This window comes from Rhinopithecus roxellana, chromosome 8 (genome assembly GCF_007565055.1).
Source record: "Rhinopithecus roxellana isolate Shanxi Qingling chromosome 8, ASM756505v1, whole genome shotgun sequence".
Taxonomy (NCBI): domain Eukaryota; kingdom Metazoa; phylum Chordata; class Mammalia; order Primates; family Cercopithecidae; genus Rhinopithecus; species Rhinopithecus roxellana.
Window position 1 is genome coordinate 57,797,661 of NC_044556.1, and position 24,355 is coordinate 57,822,015.

The 24,355-nt window shown below is 37.8% G+C and overlaps 1 protein-coding gene across 5 annotated transcripts; it reads right to left on the bottom strand.

Moving 5' to 3' along the window:
- Window positions 1-6,802: 6,802 nt before the first annotated feature.
- On the bottom strand, window positions 6,803-20,805 carry PYHIN1 (pyrin and HIN domain family member 1). Of its 5 annotated transcripts, none has more exons than XM_030937109.1 (8): window positions 20,579-20,805; window positions 19,740-19,845; window positions 15,098-15,382; window positions 13,719-13,864; window positions 12,959-13,174; window positions 9,841-10,263; window positions 8,254-8,442; window positions 6,803-7,360 (listed from the first exon to the last, which is right to left on the bottom strand). In XM_030937109.1, the coding sequence occupies exons 3-8, from the start codon at window positions 15,360-15,362 to the stop codon at window positions 7,133-7,135; spliced, it is 1,467 nt and encodes a 488-aa protein (XP_030792969.1). In that variant the 5' UTR covers window positions 15,363-15,382; window positions 19,740-19,845; window positions 20,579-20,805; the 3' UTR covers window positions 6,803-7,132. The 5 variants fall into 5 exon arrangements, with proteins under 5 accessions (XP_030792969.1, XP_030792971.1, XP_030792970.1 ...); XM_030937111.1 differs by having other exon boundaries at window positions 19,740-19,878; XM_030937110.1 differs by having other exon boundaries at window positions 19,740-19,977.
- Window positions 20,806-24,355: the final 3,550 nt, after the last annotated feature.

Here is a 24,355-nt window from a genome sequence, read left to right on the forward strand (position 1 = left end):
GTTAGAGCGGCTCTGGTTAGTTACAACCAGAAGAGCCTAAAAAGCGGAAGGAGGAGGAACCATAACCTGCCTTACCACTTCCTCTTCCCTCAGCCCCAGTATCATCAGGCCAAAATAACAAACGGGAACGGAGGTTTCGCCTGAACTCCCCTCCTCCAATAGATGGGGGAAAAGGCGGGATATGCTCCAGGTGTGGAACCCTGTCTTAAGCAAGCGGCATTAAAAGGGAGCCCTTCGCCTGCAGAGTAATGCAAGATCAACAAGGCAATCATAAACCCATTTCTTTTAACGCTTATAAAAGGATTTTAAAAAGCATTAGAGGCCAAAGTTGTGCCGCCAAGCAAGCAGTAGGTAGAAAGAAAGGTTCGGCAGTGGGGAAGCTCACAAATCCGGAGCCAGTGAATGCTCCCAGGAACTCAGCCTGGGCAGCTGCGGCTACAGGAAGCCAGGCCCTGCAGCAGGTAGCCTGCTGGGGAGGGGCAGCGGGAGGGAGCGGCACAGAAAACAGAAAAGAAAAGCCACACAGGCAACAGCGGCGCCTAGGCAAGCGCAAGGCAGCCACCACCCTGGGGCCCGCATGCTTAGCTCTCCAGCTCCGCAGGCAGACCACGGCAAAATTTCATGTGCTCCTTGTATACAAGCGACATCCCAGATTATAATTCTATGCTAAGATTTAAGTAAAATTTAAAAATTAAAAAAACCTCTTTCTAATAATGGCCACTGTTATCTCTCTCTTACCCCTAACATGACTTTCTCCAAATCCAATTTAAGTAAAACAGTAACCTCTAAAGGGAGAGAAATTACAAAACGCCCATGAGTTAATTAAGGAGCAATTAAAAGCAAACTGCTCCCCAGTAGAAAGAAAAATTTCCTGATTGCAAAGTTATTCATTTTATGGATGATATTCTACTAACAGCCCTTGGGATTCACCCATTTTTCGTCATTCCCCAAAAGTCTAGTAAATGTTTTACCTACAAAAGTAGTTCACTCCCCCATACCTAGTGCTTTAATACTGTTTACTGATGGTTTGCATAAACATGGAAAAGCGCCAGTCTGTTGGAGACCACATAATTCAATCACTTAATCTCGGTTTACTAGCACTCAGAGAGCTGAGACTGGGGCTCTGATATTGGCCTTGGAAACTTTTCCCCTCAGCCCGTCAATATAGTGATTCTGCTTACTCTATTTATTGCAGAACCTTCAGACAGCCCTAATTAAGTCCACTCTGGAGCCCGCCCTATGTGCTTTTTTTCTCTGACTTCAGCAATTGCTAGATCAACGTACACATCCTATTTTTATTACATACATTCGAGCCCACAACTCACTGCCTAGCCCATTGGCTTATGGCCATGATTAAGCAGACCTTCAGGTTATGACATCACTGCTTGACCAAGCCACCCAATCCCATCAGTTTTTCCACCAAAATTGGAGAAACTTATCTAAGCAATTTCAATTTACCCAGAGACTGGCTAAACAAATTATACTACAATTCCCAGATTGCCAGCTCATAGGCACATCCCCTCCTTCAACAGGTGTTAACCCTAGAGGACTAGAACCTAATCAGTTATGGCAAACAGACATTACACATATCCCTGAATTTGGAAAACTAAAATATGTACATGTATCTGTTGATACTAACACTCATCTAATTAGTGCACATGTTCTTCCTGGAAAATCCACTGGATATGTCATTAACTTTTGCATTTATGGGATGGCCCACAAAAATTAAAACTGATAATGGTCCAGCTTATGCCAGCTCACAATTTCAACAATTTTGTCACACGTAGAATATCTAACATTCCACAGGCATCCCATATAACCCCCAAGGACAAACCATAGTAGAACATGCCGACTCCACACTTAAAAATATATTCAAGAAACAAAAAAGGGGGAGTATGGGTAAATACCTTGCCACACTATCGGCACAAGCTGTAGAAAAGCACTTTGCTAAAACCTCTCTAGTCATAAAACCTTTAGTTTTATGGAAAGATGTGAACAGTAATGTATAGTGTGGTCCAAGTGAATTATTAACATGGGGAAGAGGGTATGCTTATGTCCACACACCCTCAGGTCCTCCTTGGATTCCAACATGACACATCAAACCATACCATGCCGTGGCTAGGACCCAACCTGGTACCAGAAATGAAGGAACTAACCCTACAGGACCCGCAGCCCTGGATGATGTGGCTTCCTCAGACAACACAAGCCCCAGACGTTACCTGGGGGATGCTGAAGAGGACAACTCAGGAGGCTGAACGAATCCTTCTCCAGACACAGACACCATTCACTCCTGATAATTTGCTTCTTGCTATGCTTTCTGTTGTACATTGCAGCTCACATAGGGTATGGTTCCTTTTTTATGCTCTCACTTTGTCTGCAACCTGTACCTGCTAAACTCTACTGGGCTCATATCTTAGATCTGCCTTTCTTTTGCCCTGTCACCTGGGCAGACACTCCCTTCCCAGCCTTTAATAATGTGATTGCTTGGCTAGGAGGGTTAGATTTACACCCAGTGGGGTCTCTCAAAAATGGCATACATTGGACTAAGGTGCCAGATAACACTACATATCACTCCACTATCCTTCCACTGTGTGTAAGTTATAAAGGTTCTAACCCTTAATGTGTACCTGCCCAAGCCCAATTGTGGCTACATCATGGCAAAAGAAATGCCTTAGCAGTCTTAGCTGCAGGTAGCCTCAAATTGGGTAATGCAATTAATGCCGCTTTCCCAAACATTCCTTCCTGTGCTAAAGAGCAAAGCTGGGAAAATAATGAATTCCACTTTAGCTGGGAGGTCTGTCATGGGGAACAAACCCATAGCCTCCAACTAGGCTATTATAACATCTTAGACTGGAGCCCACACAGCTATTTGCAGGGCAGTCTTACTGATGTCCTCATCCATCATGGCATCAATCACCATTTTGTAACCTCATCCCGTTCCCCTATGATTTGAGCTGATGGGAAGATGAGTTATCCCAGACCCCAAATAAAGTCCTTGCCACCCCATGACACTTTATGGTACCTGGGACATCTTAGCACCTCCTTTGACACCTGGCATGGGACATATCATAATTCCCAGTAACAATTATACTATAGCCTTCACTCGTAATCACACTGATCAGTGCCTAATTTGCACTCCCCATCCATATGTTTTCCTTATGGGAACTGATATTTCCATTATACCCCAAAACTCCACGTTTGTGATCCGGGTGCAGGGACAGGCTTGGTTTGCCTCATGTATCACTAATTACAATATATCTAATTTAAATATTGCTGGTGTTCGGATATTAAGGAGACAATCTGAGGCATTCCTACCAGTCAATTTGACACGCGATTGGCAAGATTCTTCTGTCCTTGCCACCTAAGAATGTCCCCTGTCCCAGGTCAGACTCAAAAGATTCATAGGCTACTCGGGAGGCTGAGGCAGGAGAATGGCGTAAACCCAGGAGGCAGAGCTTGCAGTGAGCTGAGATCCGGCCACTGCACTCTAGCCTGGGTGACAGAGCCAGACTCCATCTCAAAAAAAAAAAAAAAAAAAAAAAAAAAAAAAAAAAAAAAAGATAAAGGCACACTTATAGCCTTTATGGTCTCAGCCATAGTCATCCTGGCAACCGCTAGTGTGGCTGTTGCATCTATTACTGAATCAGTACAAACAGCTGCTTTTGTAGATAATATGGCCAGAAATGTGTCTAATAAACTTCTCTTACAGCAAGGTATAGATCAAAAGATTCTTGCACTACTGCGAGCCCTCAAGGCTGCCTTAGAATATGTGGGGGAGCAACAAGATGTACTGGCATTCCGACAGCAATGAAACTGCCACTGGGGGCATAAACATATCTGTATCATTTCTCTACCATGGAGTCAATCAATACATGGTTGGGATGAGGTGAAACAACACCTCTGGGAAACCTTTCATGACAATTTAACAGCAGACATAAAGCAACTTAAAACTAAAATTTTAGAATCCTTTCACACTATAGATCTACACACCCAACAAACGGCCATATGGAAGGGTGTGCAAGATCATCTCTCCTGGTTAGAGCCCTGCTCCTGGGGGTCACTCTGACTGGAAAAGAATGCTGCTAATTATACTCATGGTTGTCTTATGTTATTTGCTAATTCTAGGATGCAAAGCCAGAATAAGAGCAATGACCACCCTGCCCAACAGACTTGTTGCTGCACATATCTGTATGCTTCAGTCCAGAGAACCTGATGCAGAAAACAGAAAAGGGGGACATGTGGTAGTTCAGTCAGGCTGGCAGAAAAATTTTAAGATGAAGTTATAGGACATAGACACAAATCTTCTTGGAAGGCTGGAAGGTTTTGTAAAAGTCTCAAGATAGGGCTATGGCTGAAAGCAGTCTAATTCTTACCTTGAGTAAATAGCTTAAAGTGGTTTCAAAGGAAGGTAGTTTATCTAAATAGCTTGTTTACTCATGTGATCTTAAGACCAACCTTTGATCAATCATGGGTACATAATTGCTTTCTACTTGGGGGTGGGTGATCAGACTAATTACCTACAGGTGTATTGACTCAAAGCCTTTGTCAATTAAATCTGTGCTAAATAAATGCCTGCAGAGTGGAGGCTGTGGCTGCTACTCTTTACAGCACCTTCCTTGGTGTCTGTGATGGGCATGGACCCTTAGCCGAACTGACAGGCAGAATATCTGTGTCAGTGTATATTATTCATCTGTTGTTGGGTCAAGGTCTGTGGGACAAACCCCCACAGGTACCAGTGAGGACTTGTCCTAGGAAGGGATTTAAGCTGGCACCTGTGGAGAGGTGGGTTAGAGAAGAGACTAGAGAAAATGATCCCAGCAAAGGAAGCAATCTATGTCAAAGCTTCTGATTTGGAAAAGACCATGGATAGTTTAAAATAAAACCTGAGGTGTGGTCATAAACAAAGTGAAAGAATGAAAGGTAACTGGAATATAGATAATGAACACATTCTTGTTATTCATCTTCCTTTATCTGGCTACATCCCCACAATCTCTCCTTACACCTGGACCAACAAAAGACAGTAATTCTCTTGAGTCAGGAATGATTTCATGAACATGTATTTTGTAAACACCAAAAGACAAAATCTAATAGGGTCTCAAAGAATATACTTCACTAATAATGATAAATTTTATTAAAGAGATTGTATTCAGTCTGGATCAATGAGTGCCTGTCCTGATCCAATCACCCTAGTAATTATGATGTTGTGAAGCACAGGAATGGGAAATGCAAGATAGTATTTTGTGTAAGAAACTGCATTATGTGGTTTTTGGGAGTAACTGAGAAACCTGATGCTGGAACCCATATGGAAATGAGTTCTTCACTGCAGTTCAATGCAGACTCTGCTCTGGGGCTGAATTAGGAGATTGAGGTCAGGAGTTTGAGTGGTTGTGTCCTTAGTTGTTGGGAGGAAAATAGATTATTTTTTTCTGGTTAATAATTTTCAATATGAGCCACAACATGGTAAATATTTTATCCGTTTTAACAGGACTCTCTCTTTGTGAATGTTTTCTGAAATATCTGTATAAGCGTAATTTCCCTAAATCTCCTCTTCTGCATATACAGAAACCAGAATTACAAACTTAGCTCTGAAAATGTCCGATGGGTGTTTATTAACTAAATCTTCCTAGTCAAGGAAATACACAAATGGGCACCTGTTTTCTGTTCTTTAGATTGTAGGAAATCCAGCTCTATGTTTCTATCATCTATCTAATCACTGTGCTAGAAGGATTCTTTCAAATACACAATTCCAGATGCAGAATTCTGCTGTTTTGTAGTCTGCATCAGTTAACCAGAATCCTCAGGGCTGTCAATCATATTTAGAAATACTTAACAATCTACTTGAGCATTTGAAGTAATTTTTTAAACATTTTTTTCCAGAAGCAAGGACATAGGTCTCCTCAATCATATAATTTTCTCTATTTTCACTGATTTTTACCATTCATTAATAATACATTAATTTCCATTGTTCTACCACTTCTAGAATTCAGTTATCTACTATATAAAAAGCACTCTGTTATAGAGAAGAATGAGAGGACTCTAATTCTGGAGAGTGGCTTCTGTATGACTTTGTTCATTTTGGGTACCTTATTTTTGAGAAGCCCTGCAGAGCCTGGGCTATGCAAACAAACTCATTACATGACACTGTCAATTCTGAAATTTTTAAAATAAGTTGCTGACATTAGTATATCTCAACTTTAAAGCCATATATAATCATAAATTGCTCAAGTTTTACATTTCAGTAGGTCTGGATATGAATCCTGACTCTAACACTGTCTTTGAGAACTTGAAGATTTTTTTTATGTCTGCATATGTCTATTTTCTTCTATGTGCATTGGGACAGAAAGTAGCATCCTCTTGATGGTTATGAAGAAGGAATGAGATAATGTACATCAGGAACAACATTTAAGACCCAACACCTAATTAAGTGCTCAAATCATAGAAATATAATTATTGTCATTGTTGTTACATGTTCTATGCTGGAACTTGTAGTTTTTTTCTGTTCTACAAATATATCATGTGCTACACTGACCCTATTAAGGGAAACCCCAGATCAAGAAGTATGGAAAACGTCTTATATAATAAGCCTCTCTCTTCACTTCAGTGAAATTAGTAATTTACTCTCATTGACAGGAGGCCCTGTAAAAGTAAAGGGTAGGAGGACTCATCAGTTCTGCTATCTTGTATCACAGAGGACTTGCCAGAGGAAAATATTTAAGCTGGCATCTGAAATTTAAGGAAATTCTTGCCAGTGATGAGATGGGAGAAATGGATTCCCGACAATGAAATAGCATGTTTCCAAATATATACTTAGAATATTTATTTCAACTTGGAATGCTGAAAATAAAGTCAGAAATAGTACCAATAAGCAAAGGGGAAAGTTGTGAAAGAAATTGGAATGTGGGTCATAACGCACTCTTTGTCTTCATCTCTGTTTGTCTGGCCATTACCCCTCCCCCTCTCAATAGGTGGAGCCACACAAGACATTAGCCCTCTTGAGGTCAGCAATCATTGCACAAATATATTTTAGATAGCAAAGACTGTGATGTGGTAGTATCTCACTGTATGCATTCAGTAAACACATGGGTGATTTAATTTTATCAAGAGATTGTGGAAGAGAAACTCTTTTAACAGTCTAATGATCCCTGTAATTTATGTTTGGGAGATATGAGGCATGGGACCCAGGAAATTGTATCTTGGTGAAGGAACTGCTGGATGGGGTTGTTGGCGGCATCTGAGGAGTCTTGGGACGGCTTTCAGGTAGGGTTGTGCCAGCCTCTGAAGGTTTTGGATGCTGACTCCGTTCCTGGGGTAGTGCCATGCCCCTGGAGTCATGGCTTCTCTGGCTTGTATTTCTGTGTATCTGAAAGTATTCATTTTTTTTGTTTAATGTTTTTTAATATTAGGGAAAGCACAACATCTTTAAATATGTGAGACTATCATCCTTTATTAAATTCTAATAGATGTCATTACCTTTAAAAATTGCCTCTATCTAATGTATTCTTCCAGGCAACTGCCAATATATTTTTTTGCTAAAATGTAAAATGATCTAACATTCTTAGTAAAATAACATCTTTATTTACTTATTTTTTAAAAATGAACTCCATTTTTGTCTTTATGGCATAAGACAGATGAGAAAAGGACTACTTGTTACCTGTCTTGCATGAGTTTTTCTTACCTTTCCACATATGCCAAAGTTGTACAGAACTCACTATGCTGTTTCTCACTTTTAATATTTGTATGCAACATTTTGTCTGCCTGAAGTCTTTCCAATGTCTGTCTTTACCTTGTTAAGAGCAGTAGTATCTAGTGCATACTGGTTTGTCATAATGTACAAGGAAGGCAATGGAATACAAAATGTATATCCATGATCTCATTTGATTTTCAAGCCAGTCTTACGAGGAACATGTAAGCTATTTCTCTAATATCATGCACCTAAATGAGCAAAATATATACCAAGCCTATCTTACTGCAAAGAACTTGGTTTTGATAACTAACTTCAATTAGGCCTGTGCCCTCTGAATTTCTTCAAATATTTTAGTAGTTAGCACAAGTTTCATGTCTTTTTGAAGAAGATAATTAATGTCATTCTCTTAATATATTTTACTAATTTTCTCTAAGTGTAAGTGCAAGGGCATCATTTGGTTTCTCATGAACTTGCAGAATTTTAAGTGTAAAACAACAGAAGTATGGTTTCCTAAAACTTAAAGCAAATGATTTTCATCTTTGGGAAACTAATATTTGTTTATTTCTCACCTGGATGAAACTATGCATTTCTGACATCAGTTTTGACTTATTTTCCCTCTTTCGCAGTCGAAAGCAGAAGAGTTGAAGCTTATCTCCTTTTCCACAGGGGATATCGTGGCATTCTCCTTTTCCTACTACAGTCATACTTCCTGTTTTATCCTGAATTTCATAGATTGTTGTCTTCCTATTTACAATTTTCTGCAACAAAAAATTAATATGTTTGTGAGAACATAGTAACTACTGTACATAAGGGAAAGTTTCTTGTGACAGATTAAAAACAAGATGCAAGACAACAACTCCTAGTACTGTATCAACATACAATACATATGCCTTAGTCTAGATCATCTCATAGAGCTCTCCCTCAATATCCTTTTTGTTTAAGTCCTTAACGTTCTAAGTATTTCTATTACAGTTCTAGAGCAATGAGTTATCTTCCCAATTTCAACTTCTTTCACCTCCAAGACAGCTATGCTTCCCAAAGCACCTTGATACAAAGGAACCTGAAGTCCTTGGTAGGCTTATTTGGCCTCTGCCCCCATGCAAAAAGAATGGGCATCTGTTACAACTAATTATTTGCTATGTTATGAGGAATCTGTAATAAAAAACAAGCTTTTAGTAACTATCTAATTACTTTTTTGACTTTCTCCATTTACTAAATCTCTTTCAACATCTCCCATCCTGAAATCAGGTCCTTAAGTTCAAACATTCCAATTTCTTACTCATCAAGGCTATTACTCATTGTTCTGGATGTGCATTTCTAAGGATAATTTCTTTAAGAGTGTGTACAGAAAGCAATGCTGCTAAAATAAGAGGTCATTCTAGAAAATAAATATAACAGATTGAGAGCTGTTGATCATCTAAGAAATTACTGGAATCAATAGCCAGGTATAGACGGTTTTCTGAGTTGGAATGTCTCATGCTAACTGGTTTCATAAATTTTGACAGTAACATATCAGAAAAATTATTCTGCTCTTTTTTTGTGACATATCTAATATACGAGTACAGATTACTTGACTTTCCAAGTATCATCCAAATTTATGTTTCTCAGTTGTTCAATACTTTTTGATGAACAGGCTTCATTTGGTCAGAACATTGTCCTACCTGTTTTCTGCAGTTGATTTCCAGGTATAATCAGTCAATTCATTTCTTGCCCTGATTGTCAAAACTGGAACTCAAGCCTCAAAGGACAATACTTTATTCAAAATGAAAATAATGTGATTTTTGCTACAATTGAGATTATAATCAAAGAAATAAGTTTAGTATTATGTTTGTATGGATCTAGATCCCTCACTGTCCTTGATCATTATGACTCATAATAGGTAGTCATAGCTGATGAAGTCTCAAGGTTTCTCAGTGAATGTTTTACTAAAGAACTTCAGGGTGATATTTTAGAAAGAAAAACATGGGAATGAGAACATTAATAGTTCCCTAATCCTGGTCTTAACCTTGAAGAAGACTTTACTTACTTGTCAGTAGTTTTGAGAGAGTCCTGAGTTCTAATGTTAAGTAAATATGCAAACTTCCATTTAGCACATCAGGGGTTTTAACTTCACGTGTTATTGTAGAAAATGCAACAAAACAGCTTTGATGCCTTACCGTATGTAGCATATATAATCCATATACAATATATCCTGAAGTTTGTTTGTGAAGAATATTGATCTTCGGAGTTTTCTTTGCTCTTATGATGATGTCCTTTGGAACCTCAAACATTTGGTCAGGACCAGCTTCAGATACAGAAGAGGCTTCATTCACCTCTAGGAGACTATTATGTTTAGAATAATTTGATATAATGATGATTCTCTTTTTAATGAATTTCCCCTTCAAGTTGATGTTTAAAACCTTCACATGAAAGAACTGTGTCTGCGTAGCCACTTTAGCATGAAACATTCTTCTTTGCTCGTTTTCTGAGAATTCATATTTAAATATCTTTGTTGCACTTAGTACCATCACGATCATTGGGTCTTTTGGGAAAATATTTTTACTGGGAGTTGCCTGACGGTTGGCCAATGGGTTTAGGCTCTGTGCATGATAAAAAGGGAATACAAAAAAGAAATTTTTGAGTGAGGAATACAGAATTGCTCTTCAATGACCTCAAGTCACAACATTGGGCCCCAAAACGGTTATAGATGTGTAGAGCTAGGGCCAGGATATAGGGAAGGAGAGGATATCCTGAAGTAGTCTCATAGCCAAATGCAGTAATATAGGAGACCACATGGTAAAGGAAGACTCTTCTCTAAACAGAATAATCCTTAAAATGTAAGATATAATAGCAACATAAGACAAGTGGATGCTGAGCTGATTATCATGAAGTAACTTAAAATAAATTTAGGATAAAATAATGAATTGTAGTTTTACTCTTACCAGCTTAAAATGCCAGAGCATAAAAATAGACAAAATACAACTGAATAGCACTGAAATGGTAAAGGGTATCTATCACAAACCACATACATCAATAGTGTTTAGTTATTACCAATGTAGACAGGGCAATTTTTAGCATACAACTCATACTTTTCCTGCCTAAGATAAATACTGTTAAAGCAGGTGAGAATACCTGTGGGCTAAACCCCTCAGAATGCCCTCATCTCAGTAGGTTCAGGCTACAGACACTCTACAGACTGTCATTTCCACCATTGCAGCCTTTCTCAATGTCAGGGCTCTAGGAGGTAGCATGCTGGCAGAAAACCAAGGATCAGAGTGGATTGTCTTCAATATCCTTTCTCTATAACATCCAGGTTTCCTTAAATTGCAGCAGAACACATTAATGAAGGAAAAGTTGTTCAATTTCAAGAAAAAGCACTGGAGGAATAGGTAGGCCTCATTCACAAACCAGCAGCTCCTGAGTGGTCTGATCTGGAATACCATATACAGTGATCATCTGTGAGTGATTGGACTTTATTTGATCTGACTTTTCATCCATGCGACGCATTCAGCCTAACACAGAAAAGTCCTTTCCCAATGCAAGTTAATCAGTAACCGTAGACTCATCCATGAGAACATTAATAGTAACCAATATACAACCTCACAAGGAGCCACATGAATACAACACCTGCATGAAGGGGATCATAATAACTGCTCAGAGAGACATAATAGGACATTATATTATATTATGGTATTTTCAGAAAAAATATGTGTATACATAGGAGTAAATATGAGAGGGTATATAGAGAAATGTGGCAAATTATGGATGCTGGAATTTCATGTAAATTTAATTAAGTTTGATCCGGTTTGTCTGCATTCATTCCTTTTTTTTTTTTTTGAAATAGTCTTATATTAATACAAAATCTAATGTAAGAAAAAAGGGAATAGAGCATGTTCCAATTAAGGTTGGTGTTGTGGTTTCATCACTTGTTGCCTATCATAGTTGATCTCCTCTATTGTGTATCACAAATACAGAACATTCTTTCTTATAATAAAGCTCATTAGAGTTTCAATTAGTTTTTAGACTATTGCTGATACATGCATACAGTAAGGCTGACCTGTCCAAATTTGAGACGAGTACAACATTATAAGGATTATCAGAATCATGCAATTATTAATTGTAGTTTACTTTCTTTCATTTGTAAGTCTTGGTGTATCATCTTCTGTCTGCCTACATTTTTCCAAACTCTTGAGCTCTCTTCCCTATTCCATCACTTCTCTTTGTTTTTACAACTTTTGGCCTCACAATAGGTATCTTTGACTGAGTCAGATGACCTTTATTTGTCATTTGCTTAGCTGCAGTGGTTTATATCTTAGAATATGTTTTTTTTGTTTTTTTTTTTTTTTTTTTTTACTTTTTTATTTTGAGACGGAGTCTCACTCTGTCGCCCAGGCTGGAGTGCAGTGGTGCGATCTCGGCTCACTGCAACCTCCACCTCCCTGGTTCAAGCAATTCCCATGCCTCAGCCTCTCAAGTAGTTGGGATTACAGGCACGTGCCACCGCACCCAGCTAATTTTTTTCTATTTTTAGTGGAGACGGTGTTTCACCATGTTGGCCAGACTGGTCTCGCACTCCTGACCTCAGGCAATCCACCTGCTTCGGCCTCCCAATGTCCTGGGAATACAGGTGTGAGCCACTGGTTTTTCATTTTTTCATTGAGTAAAGGTATTTATTGGAAGTTTCCCATGAGGCAGACACTGAAGTAGGCCCTGGTTTACGATGGTCCACAGAATTACAAACTAACCCTAATCTTGGAACTATGTTGAGTAGGTGGGAAAGATAAACACTTCTTAACTTGAGTTGTCATAAACAGTAGAATAGAAAGAAATTTCTAGGAAACAGAACATCATGAAGATTTAACCTAAGTTACAGGAGTCTAAGTGAGTATTCCCTGAGGATAAGATCTCAGTATTGGGATCCAGAGGGTGGATAAGGTTGGCAGTAAGAGTTTTAAGGTGAAAGAAATATGGTGTGCGAAAATCCTAAAGGAAAAAGGAGCATGGTGTACGTCAAAGAAACTTGAACAAATTAGTGAGCAAAGGGAAGGGGTGTGAAACAGATGGGGGCAGTAGACAGTGAGTCCATTGCTGAAAGTTCCAGATTCCACAACTCTCTCTCTCTTCTCCAGACAACACAGGACAGAAAACTTTCTGCAGTCAGAGATAATATCAAGTTCATCAAGTATCCCTTTGGAAGCAAAATATTAAAATGCAGTGAATTCTCAATCTATACATTTGATTTACTGGCTGATTATTGATGTCATTTTTCAGTAGAGGATGAAATCAGATTCTTACATTTTGGGTTGAAGAAAATGAATCAGAAGGGGACCAGGAAGAGTGTACCTCAGTTGAGGAAGTGTTGGGTGGAGCTGATGATGAGGTCTGGGGAGGTGGGGAACAGCCCATGGCTGTGGACATGCTGGCTTCTGCAGAGCAGGAAGGCTGAGTCTGCTCTTTGGACATCTTACTCCTTTTGGTTCCAGTCTCTTCTTTAGATGGTTTTCTTCTTTTCTACAAGTAGTTTATTTTTCTTGTTAATTATTTTCAGTGTCAAATGAAGCAGAACACATTTTCATTACAAGGCAGGATGTTTATTATATATAAATTATTTTTCTTGGAAACTTAAGAGGGGGCTGTACATCCTCAGGCCAATTGAAAGAACAGGGCATAGATGGTTTCATTTCAAAAAGGGGAGTGGAGAAAGTAACACACATCACTCCTTAATTATTTGTATTTTTGGATATGCTGATTTGCAGTTAAAAAACTAGGCTTTTGTAAACACAGGAAACATTTTTTTATCTGACTCTCAAGTTAAATCCTTCTCTATTGGGGATGAAAATATACTTATTTTATACATATTTACATTATGTTTACTAAAGCATTTAACTTGTTGCCTCACAGAAATAAGATGATCAGTTATTATGTAATTTGATAAATCTGAAACTTGATGGGAAACATAGGAAGAAATAACTGTCTGCTGGAGAGATTGAGTGGAAGAGCCACAGCAGAGCTTCCACTGTGAGACTTGAAGCCTGCTCTTCTTCCTGAAGCTTACCTGAAGTCCAAGAGTCTCCTCTGCTCCTTTAGCTGTGAGTGTGTTGCTTGTGGTGGATGCAGGTGTAGCAGGATCCACTTCTTTCTGTTTCCTCGTTTTAGATGGGGTTGTTCCTTTGACTGGAATGGATTCCATTTTATTCACAACTAATGCAGAAAAAAGGAAGATGTATAAACCCAGAGCAGATGATCGGGGACAGCTGAAGCAGTTTCAATACTATTTGCTCTTAGTGCCTGCTTGAGAGTTCAGGTGTGTTTTAGTCCGCCTCTGTTGCGTTAGCCTAGTCTGGCTTCCAGGAGGCCAGCAGGAGAAACAAAGGCACAAACACTGACTCATACTCTTCAGTGCTTTCATCACTCCTCCTCTGTGCAGTGAGGACATCCTTCCTGTCCTCTGAACTCCGTGTGCCTCAGTCAAACCCGTTCCCAATCCTATTCTTCTATCATTTCCTTTTAAAATGTGAGGTTCTCATGATGCTGACTGCTTAGTCACATTCTCCAGATAATCTATTCAAATTACAGAAACCAGTGAAAGGAGATGTTATATAGGTTTGTGAGGTGAGATATTGTGACTTTTGACTTTTTTATTTTTTATTTTTATTTTTTGAGATGGAGTCTCACTCTGTCACCCAGGCTGGAGTTCAGTGGCGCGATCTCGGCTCACTGCAAGCTCCGCCTCACAGGTTGACGTCGTTCTCCTGCCTCAGCCTCCCGAGTAGCTGGGACTACAGACGCCTGCCACCACGCCTGGCTAATATTTTTTGTATTTTTTAGTAGAGACGGGGTTTCACTGTGTTAGCCGGGATGGTCTCAATCTCCTGACCTCGTGATCTGACTGCCTTGGCTTCCCAAAGTGCTGGGGCTACAGGCATGAGCTACCACACCTGGCCAACTTTGTTTTAATTATTTTAACTCAATGATATGACAAAAGGGGAGGTCTTCATACTACCAGGAGCAATGCTTACATTTAAATACTATGTTATCTTTTGTATTATAAAGAATGATGATGTGTTGAATATTCTCAATAGAATGGACACATTAATTGGCTAAATGTACATATCTCAATATAAACAACAGTTTTTTATAATTTTATTTTGTCATTATGTAGTCTTTCAAATATACTAGAAGTCTCAGTCTGTCTTCAACTCCCTCTCCTTTTTGTTCTTTTACTGCACCTCAACTCCGATATATGTCAATCTACATTAGTAATGGAATGCCATAAGTTGTCAACTTGTTGGCATCTGAAGTACCAACAATGTCATGGCCAGTGAGTCACAAATTGGGAAAAGGATGTATCAGCTATGACCAAGGTGGCATCTAATCAAGGTTGGGAAGGGTGGGGATGGTTGCAGCGGATGGGTGTTCCCTCTTCCCAATTACCTTTTAACTTTTCTCTTTTAAGAGTTTCAGCAAGGTCTCCCAGTGTTGGTATTTCTTTGAAGAATTCTATTAGTTTGCCCAAACCAGCATCACCTGGGAACTTTTCTTCCATCAAGTCAGCAATCTGAATTTTGTCATACTCTTCTTTCATTTTTGGATTAAGTTTTAAATCGTTGCTCAGTAAGGATTTAACAATTCTAAAATGATAATCATTGATGACCTCCAATCCTTTTAGTAGAACAATTTTCTTGTAGTTATTTGCCATCTCTAAAGATATAAGTGAGCCTACAAGAGAAAAATGGTAGACAGTGTTACACATGTATACAGACAATTTAAAAGAAGATGTATGCCTCTGTGAATGAGTGGCCCGTAAGAAAGAGTTGTTCATGCATATGTGTGGTAAAGAAGGACTTAATGACCAAATGTGTTACTGTAGAAATTGAGTGAAGAACTGTTTCTTTAGGAATGTCCAAGTAATTCTTCCCATTGAATGAGGGTAGTTGAATTGGGTCCAGGTGTTAGAAGGACGTCTGTGAACAAGCAATTGTCTCAGTGTTTAGAGTATGGGCTGTGCAGTGTCAAAGTCCTTGGTTCCTCTTCCCATCCTTTATTGGGGCTGGGGCCTATCCCCCAAAACCTGTCTGTTGTTTCTTAAATCTTCCCACACCCACCACTATGACTGGAGTGGCCTAGGTGTAAACAGGCTGCAGCCTCCCACCTTCCATGAATAACTTTCTGCCACAGCGCTACAGTTTCATGCTGGGGCACCGACACTATTCTCCTTAACTCTTCTCTTGTCAGCTATCATTAGTATCCTCTTCCTTGGTGTTGGACCCTGCTGTATTTGTCCTCTGTGCCCATAAAACTATCACTTTCCTGGACATCTACATCTTCTCTATTGCAGAACACAGGATTTATTGGCTGGAATATTTCGATAGTTGCTTGATTTTTCTTTTAGGCTCGATTTGTCTAATTCATTTTCATTTAACAGATCCACATTTGTCTCTATAAAACACATTTTTATCCCACTGAAATGTTTCAATATTTGCTCATTTTCTTTTCAATACATTCCTTGCTTCTTGTATTGGTTTCAGAAAACTTTGAATAATCTGCGTTTTTTTTTTTTTTTTTTAAACCTCTGGCACTTGTGTGTTCCTTATATCTTACAATTCAGAAGTATAAAACATTTTCATGCTTCATGACTTTGCTAATTCTCTTCTCATTACCTGGAAAGCCACATTCCTGTCTCTAACTACCTCTCCTACAACCTTTAAGACTCAACTGAGAGTTTGTCTTCTAGAAATTTTCAGAGTCCCCTTAAGGACACAGTATTACTCATCTGGACCTCTTTAGTGCCAGTGCACTTTAGCACATGATGACACACAAAGCATGTTATGGATTCCTATTTCCTTTTTAAATTATCACAGCACTTTGCGAGGCCGAGGGAGGCAGTTCACCTGAGGTCAAGAATTCAAGACCAGCCTGTCCATCATGGTGAATCCCTGTCTCTACTAAAAGTACAAAAGTTAGCCAGGCATGGTGGTGGGTGCCTGTAATCCAAGCCACTTGGGAGGCTGAGGCAACAGAATCACCTGAACCCGGGAGGTGGAGTCTGCAGTGAGCAGAGATCACGCCACTGCACTCCAGCCTGAGTGACAAAAGCAAAACTCCATCTCAATGAAAACAAATACCAAAACAAATATTTTAATTATAGAAAGCATGTATTTGTGTACCTCTTATGTAATTAAGATATTTAAATTCCTTGGGCTGTTAATTGCTTTCTTCTTGAGAGAACATGAGTGTCCTCAGATTGAAAGCACAGAATGAAGGAAAAAATCTATACAAAGACAAATAGTCAAACTGAAGCATATAAAAAACAAATAAATACTCCATACGCCTCTGAGAATGAAGAATAGATCACCTGCAAAGATCCAAAAATTAGATTGAAACTGATTCTCAACAACAAATCTACTGGAAACAGGAGAATGGAATCATTTTTATATAATTCTGGTCCAAAATCCCATATAAATTGCTAAACAAAAAGTTTAGAAATGGGAAGTTTTGATTTGTTTTGTGAGTATGACAATACAATTAACTTGCACAATGAAACCAGATGTGAGATTACAGGAGGCTATGTATGATTTTTATTTATTCCACTTAAACACAGATATTCATATATTTTGATGCTGAAATATTAGTGCTTTTGTTTTTGCAGTAATGACACTGATAACATTGGGGTTTCTAGAAAAATGTGCATTAAGTAATCTTTTAAACCTTCAAGTTCTGATTTTCAAAACGTATTGAGCCTCCCAGGTACAAAAGAAATGCTCTCATCTTGTCTTAAAGGGAAAAATAATTTTTAAAACTAGAATTTCAATCTAAACAAAATGATATTTAAACAAAAGATCCTCAAAAACTATTCTCTGAACCTCAAGGCCTTACTAGTTTTTCCAGACAAAGATGCACACAGAAACATTTTTGGAAGTATTTTTCAATAGAAAATTTAAAAAATAATTTTAAAAAGCTGCAGGCCAAAACATGAGTAAGAATGAAAAACGAACTTGATTATGCATGCCTATGTCTTAAAAAGAAAGCACTGATCAAAGAAAAGAGAAACAGAAAGTATACCAACATGGTGGAGGGAGAGAAGAAAAAGAATGTGACAGTTTACTAATGTAATTGTCTTAGAGGGTGAGATGGAAATGTAAGTTTAAAAAAAAGACAAGTAGGAGAATATAGAAGAGTTATAAATTGAAGTGAAGATAGCAGAAACAGGCCAAAATATGTTAATTATTAGCCTATACATAAAGAGCTTAACTAATTAAATGACAACTTTTATCAAATTTGATTTAAAATATCTATATGTATGTTGTCAGTGAAAGATCACTGAAAAGTGAAAAAGAAATTTAAATTATCATGCGAGGAGAAACTAGAAGAAAGCCAGCTTATCTATGTTAGAATCATTTTAAAAAAGATCTTACGACAAAGAGTATTATCAGATACCCTATGGTAAAAGGGTGAATTCCTGTGAAGATACAATAATTTAAATTATAAATTTATCTAATAATAATAAATGTATATTATTTTTCATTATTGTATAGTCTTTCATGATAATATATGGTTATATAATATATTTATCTTCATATACACACATATGTACACACACTGCCACAAATATATATATTTATATGTGTATGTTTATGTTTAGAAACATGTATGCATGATCACATACCACACATAATATACACTATATATATGCATATGAGCATATCTATATATTATATATATGAATTTGAGAGAAGTACAAGAAAATACCGTCTTATAATAGGAGTTTTTATATCTTCCAATACTAAATGAACAAAGTAAAAAAATAACATTTTTACAAATTTGAGCAACATAATTGATAGCAGTATTTATCTAACATATATAAATTCTGAAATCAACATTTAAAATCTCATATTCTAGTCAAGTACACTGAAATATTGCACCAGGCTATACAGAAAGACTTCTAAAAATTCTAAACTTTGCAATATAAATCTATTTCAAATGGACTTCCCTGCCTCTCTCCTATACATTGCCACTAGAAAAATAAAAAATAATTAACTTTCAGGAGGGCGGGAAGTAATCTTAAAATGACTGAAAAACTGCCTTTTACACCTGGTGTAGAATGATGCTTATGTAAAAGTTAAACATACTTTTGAAAACATTGACACAAATTATTTGAATAATTGTGTTTGCAAAATGGATAAATTTTCTACTGTGTTTTCATTTGTAGAATAATATTACTTACAAAACGTTCTCACATACGTTTGTGTGTGAGAACATGTTTTGTAAAATTGAGATAATACCGTTAAACACAGCTCTACATCTAGATGTCTTTTTTGCTTAATATTATTTCCTGATACTTTGTGCACAACATTATCTTGTCTTATTTTATCTTCTACTTTCATTTTAGGTTCAGGGAGAACATGTGCAGGCTTGTTAAATGAGTAAACTGTGTGTCGCTGAGGCTTGTTGTACAATGATCCCATCACGAAGGTAGTGAGCACAGTACCGGATAGATAGCCGTCTAACACACATACTGCTCCCACCTTTCCCTCTCAAGTAGTCCCTAGTGTCTAATGTTCCCATTTTGTGTCCATATGGATTCAGTGTTTAGCTTCCACTCATAAGTGAGAACATGCAGTATTTGGTATTTCTGTGTTAGTTCACTTAAGATATTGTTCTCCAGCTATATCCATGTTGTGCATATACAGCATGGAATACTATGCAACCATAAAAAAGAATGAAATCATTATCTTGTCTTTTGCCTAGACCCCTGTGGCCACCAAGCTTTCTAACCTCAGAGAATACATACTCAGAGAATTTGTTTTAAAATCTGCAGTGGTCAAAATGCATATTCCTTCATTCGTGCCCCAGTTGTAGAATAAAGGATATCTACTATCTCTGAAGTAAGTAAAGAATTGGAAGTAGTAACTGCAGTTTTCACTTTTCTGAATATAGTTGATACCAGCTGTACTCCCTTCACCCCACTGCTCTGAAGAACCAATATTAATTTTTCCCTTGTGATTTTGTGGATTTCAAGGAAACATCTAGATCTTTTCTATACCCACAGTATAGAAAAAATACCCACAGTACCCACCTTACTGGGAATTTCTTCAACAGTAGTTCAGATCTTGAGATCTTCAGAAATGTAGGAAATGAGGATTGTTTTGAGTAGGGAAATCAATCAGTAAAGCTCTGAGAAACTGAAATACAGGATGTTATAATCTCCTGAAATGCTAAGAAAATGAAGTATTTTCAAAGACAGTAAGGGAAAATGGCCGTCCTTAGAGTCACTTCACTTGACTAGTACTGGCTTCCTCATACTCTGCTTTGCCCTAGGGAGAGAGGAGTTGTGAAACAATGTGCAGACTCCTCCCACCTCCCACCAGTGTTTTTTGCTTTCCATCCTGTTAGAGAAAATGAACAGTTTCTTTCCTGCAGGTATCTTATCAAAGTAAAATTTATATCAAAGTTATATTTAAATTTTTTTTTTCTTACAAATGTTGATATCTGAATGGAGTTCCAACCTTAGAACTTTCTTAGCCAGCAGATTTACATGTGGGTCATTAGGGACCTCTATTCCGATGAATGATTTTCAAATATAAGAGGAAGCAAGGTGGCTTCTTCTCCCTCCTTTCCTGTGCACAGAGTGGCAGTGGCAGGAGGAGATCTTGGTAGGAGCATCTATTGCTACCAGTACTTTACTGCATCTCCTGCATGGGAGAATGTCTGCTATGAAATGGCAATTGGTTTAAATACTACCTGAAGCATTCACCCGGTTATTAATAGTTGACAAACCTAGGGCTTTCCATATCAGAAAGTTATTACAAATATGTAAATCCTTTCTCAAATATATATGAAGGAGTTTAACACTAGCTGTCCTCTTGACTATGACTAGGTTACTTAACCTCAATGATTAGATTCACGACTACTCACGTTTTCTTCATTATTCATGGAAAAACACAAGTGGATAGTGGGCTCGCAACATGACAGCATCGAAGCCTTGAAAATCCTGGAAAATGCACTGAACTTCGGTAGGGTGAGAGTCCTGTTAAATCATTTTCTCAGCAGTATTTTTTCTGTTAAGGGCAGTGGATGTCCTTCAGAGTACTGTAGTCCCAAGATGTCAAATAAATGACACCAACTGGCAGATGATGTTGTGTTAACCCAGCAGCAGATCTGCAAGCAGGATGTGGCTGTGAGTGGAAAGTGGGGCCCCAAATATAGCTGTAGGGGAGAAAACATATATATTTTTTAAATTTCCCTTTTTAGGTTCTTAGCTGACACTCTCCTGAAAACGCCAAATTAACGAGAAAAACAAGCAGTTTATTAATGTGTGCTCTACCTATCACAAGGGATAGGCCTCAGTTCAAAAGTATTTCTCTCTCCAGGTTGTGGCTTAGAAACCTTGTTTAAATAGTGTTTCAATAAAGAGCCACAAATCCTATACAGTGAAAAGCAAAGGAGAAAGCAGTACCAGTCATTTAAAAGGTGGGAAAATGTGGGATGTTCCCAGATTCCTCAGGTTTCTGGTGGTGCCTTCTCTGGGCTGAAAAGCAAGTGCTTTCTCCAGTAAATAAGGATTTATGTCCTACCATCAGGCAAATAGTGCCTGAGGCAGCATATTCCCCTGCATTTTCTGTGTGTTTAACTTAACAGTCCTAAGTATTTTGAGAAGTATTTTTGGTTTCCTTCACAAATAATACGAATGATCTGAGGCCATCTTGGAGCAGAAGAAAGCTGATCATCTTAGTATAACCTGGGGTCACGGAGAGGATAGTTGAAGTCTGGATTTGGAAACATATGATAACTTTATCAAAGCAAAAGTAAGTTAAGAAAAAGCAAGGAGGATCTGGAAGGGTGGCCATAAAAATACCTTTGAGTGTTCATGGTTTTATAGGTTTACATGCTGTTAATGTGGAGACACTGAGTTGGTCTTAAGATAATAGGTAGAGAGGGATATTAGGAAGGTCAGGTTACCCCAATTCAAAGGTCAGAGAGTAGAGGAAACTTGGTATAAATTATCGTGTTTCAGGACATTTTTCTCTCCCCTTTTTGGTAATAATTTCATGCAGAGTAATGCCTTTCGTTAGGACTCCAGCATACAACACACAAATTACTGTCACCAGTGAAGACAATTCAGAACATTGCTCCGTAATCCATACTGTGCAGATAAAATTGTAATAGATGAAGCAAAGAAATGCTTTAAAAATGTGCATTTGTACTGATTCTGAAGCAGTGGGCAATAATTTGCAATTTGTGCCATCACACAGAAAGCTCATTAATAGAACATACAAGAGATACTGATAAGGGGGAAAAAGTATGGATGAACCTTCATGACTTTATCATCTGAAGTACTAATTCCCATGCTCATTCAAAGTCCTCAGGAAAAGTTCCCACCAGATTAATATTCTAACCAAGATGTTAGTAAATTACTGCCTGTAGGACAATACTAACACACCATCCACTTTTGTAAGTAAAATTTTATTGAAACACAGCTGTGATTATTCACTTATGCATTGTCAATGTCTACTTCATGGTGCAATGAAGAGTTGACTAGCAACAGAGTACATCTGGCTGCAGAGTGTAAAGATTTTGCTGCATGGCTTATTACAGAAAATGTTTGTCAGTCTGTACCCAGTCATCAGTCTAGGAGACAGCAGCAAGCCTCTAAAGAGAAAAGCAAAAGTAAGTAGAAGAGCAACGTTAAATCAAGGTTAGCCTAAAGCTGGCTTCTTACATATTCTAAGTTCGGCCTAAAGGTTTCTCATGCAGCATGAATGATGGCCTAAATGGAAGTGTAAACAGACTGTAGTATACTCTTGGGTCAATCACCAAGTTTTGGCCAATCAAATGTGGCCCACTTGTTCAACCCACATTCAAATAAGGCAAACTCTGAGCTATAAGCAATCCAGCTCTCTATCTCATGTCCATTTTCTGTATCTCACTTTTCTTTTTCTCTTCATAAATCTTTCACTATGTGGCTGTGCTGGAGTCTCTGAGCCTACTCTGGCTTGGGAGGCTGCCCGAATAACAAATCGTTCGTTGCTCAATTAAACTCTTTTGAATTTAATTCAGCTGAAGCTTTTCTCTTAACTGCAATCACACCAACAAACCACATTTGGGACTTTTAAAGTCCGTTGTAAACCCAAGGATAAAGGCTTGTGATAATTTTTGTGATCTCAGAGAGGAAAATGGAAATGCAGAGTGTTGAAGCCTTTCTCTATCCCTAAGAGTCAGAACAAAACCCATTTGTATGGGAGCCTCTGTTAGCAAGATTGCTTTATGCATTCATGACCATGGGCCACCTGAATCAGGTGCCATCTCCTTTTGTCTCTCAAGTAAATAAATAGTTTTCTGTTTCTCAAGGAAGAGGGAAGGGTGATTGAGTTTTAAATGTTGAACCAATCTTACATCCCTCAGATAAAACACTTTTAATGATGTATTATAATTTATCATATTGATAAGGATATTGGTAAGTATAATTTTTCAATATTTCAAAAGTGTTTCTACATTTATTTTCATGTGAGAATTGGCTTTTGTTTTAGTTTCTGTGTAATATCTTTAATTTGGGTGTGACAGCAAACTGGCATTTCTAAAACGTATTGTATAGACATGGTAAACTTTTATCCTCAAATGTCTGATAGAATTCATAAAGTATCTATTCCCAAAACTTTCACTATGGAAAGATTTTTGTTATAACTCCTCTTTCTCTAATAGATATAAAAATATTTAGTTGTTTTATTTCCTTACAAGACAGTTTTGGTAAGTTGTGTTTCATGGGAATTTTTTCTGTAACAAATTTGTGTTTTACAGGAATTATGCAAGTAAGTAAACAAACTTATTTGCATAATATTGTTCATAATATTATTTTATTACCATTTTAATATCTGCAGTGTTATCCCTTTACCTTCCTGATACTGGTCATTTATATTATCCTCCTCTATTTTTTTTGATTATTCCTGGTAGACTGACTCTCTGAGGAGGATACTCAGGGAAGTTCAAAGTCAAGAGGAGTGACAAAAAGGACAGTAAAGGATTCTGAAGCGTTTGGCACCTACATCTAGGACAAAAGGTAAATAACGTTTTAACACCTAGCCAGACTAACAAAAAATCTCATACTACAGGTCTATTACCTGATCATATATATCTTCCTTCTGACAACAACAACAACAACAGAAAGAAAAAGCAAGGTATGCTAAAGACAAGGAAAAACAGAGTCTGAAGGGTCAAAAGAAGCGTTAGAAGCAGACTCAGATATGACTGTGATGTGGAAATTTGCTGACAGGGAATCTAAAGTTACTGTGATTAATGTGTTAACAGCTCTGATGGAAAAAGTAGACTGCATGCAATAACAGATGGGTAAGATAAGCAGAGAGAAGAAAACACTAAGAGACAAATCAAACAAAAATGTATGAAGTGAAACAATCGTAATAGAAATAGAAAATAATCAACAGGCCAGACACAATCTAGAAAAGAATATTACCTTGAAGATAGATCAATAGAAATTTCCCAAACTAAATGCAAAGGAAAAAAAGTATTAAGCCCTCCAGCCCTCAGAATATCTAATAACTGTGGTGGGATTTCTTAAGATGTAGCATATACATAATTGAAAAGCCAGAAGGAAAGAAAGAAGGAAGCATAAAAAGTACTGAACTGGTCTCTTTGTCTGGTGTGACACCTGAGGTTCTTGGTCTCATGGCCACAGAGATC

Bases quoted from the DNA above. Each gene is read 5' to 3' on its own strand.
- PYHIN1 (XM_030937109.1), bottom strand. From the start codon at position 15,362: ATGGCAAATAACTACAAGAAAATTGTTCTACTAAAAGGATTGGAGGTC. The intron at 13,175-13,718 runs GTAAGCTTCAGG...AACTACTTGTAG, and splicing joins AGGAGACTCTTGGACTTCAG to AAAAGAAGAAAACCATCTAA. The intron at 10,264-12,958 runs GTAAGAATCTGA...TATCATGCACAG, and splicing joins CATTTTCTTCAACCCAAAAT to AGCCTAAACCCATTGGCCAA.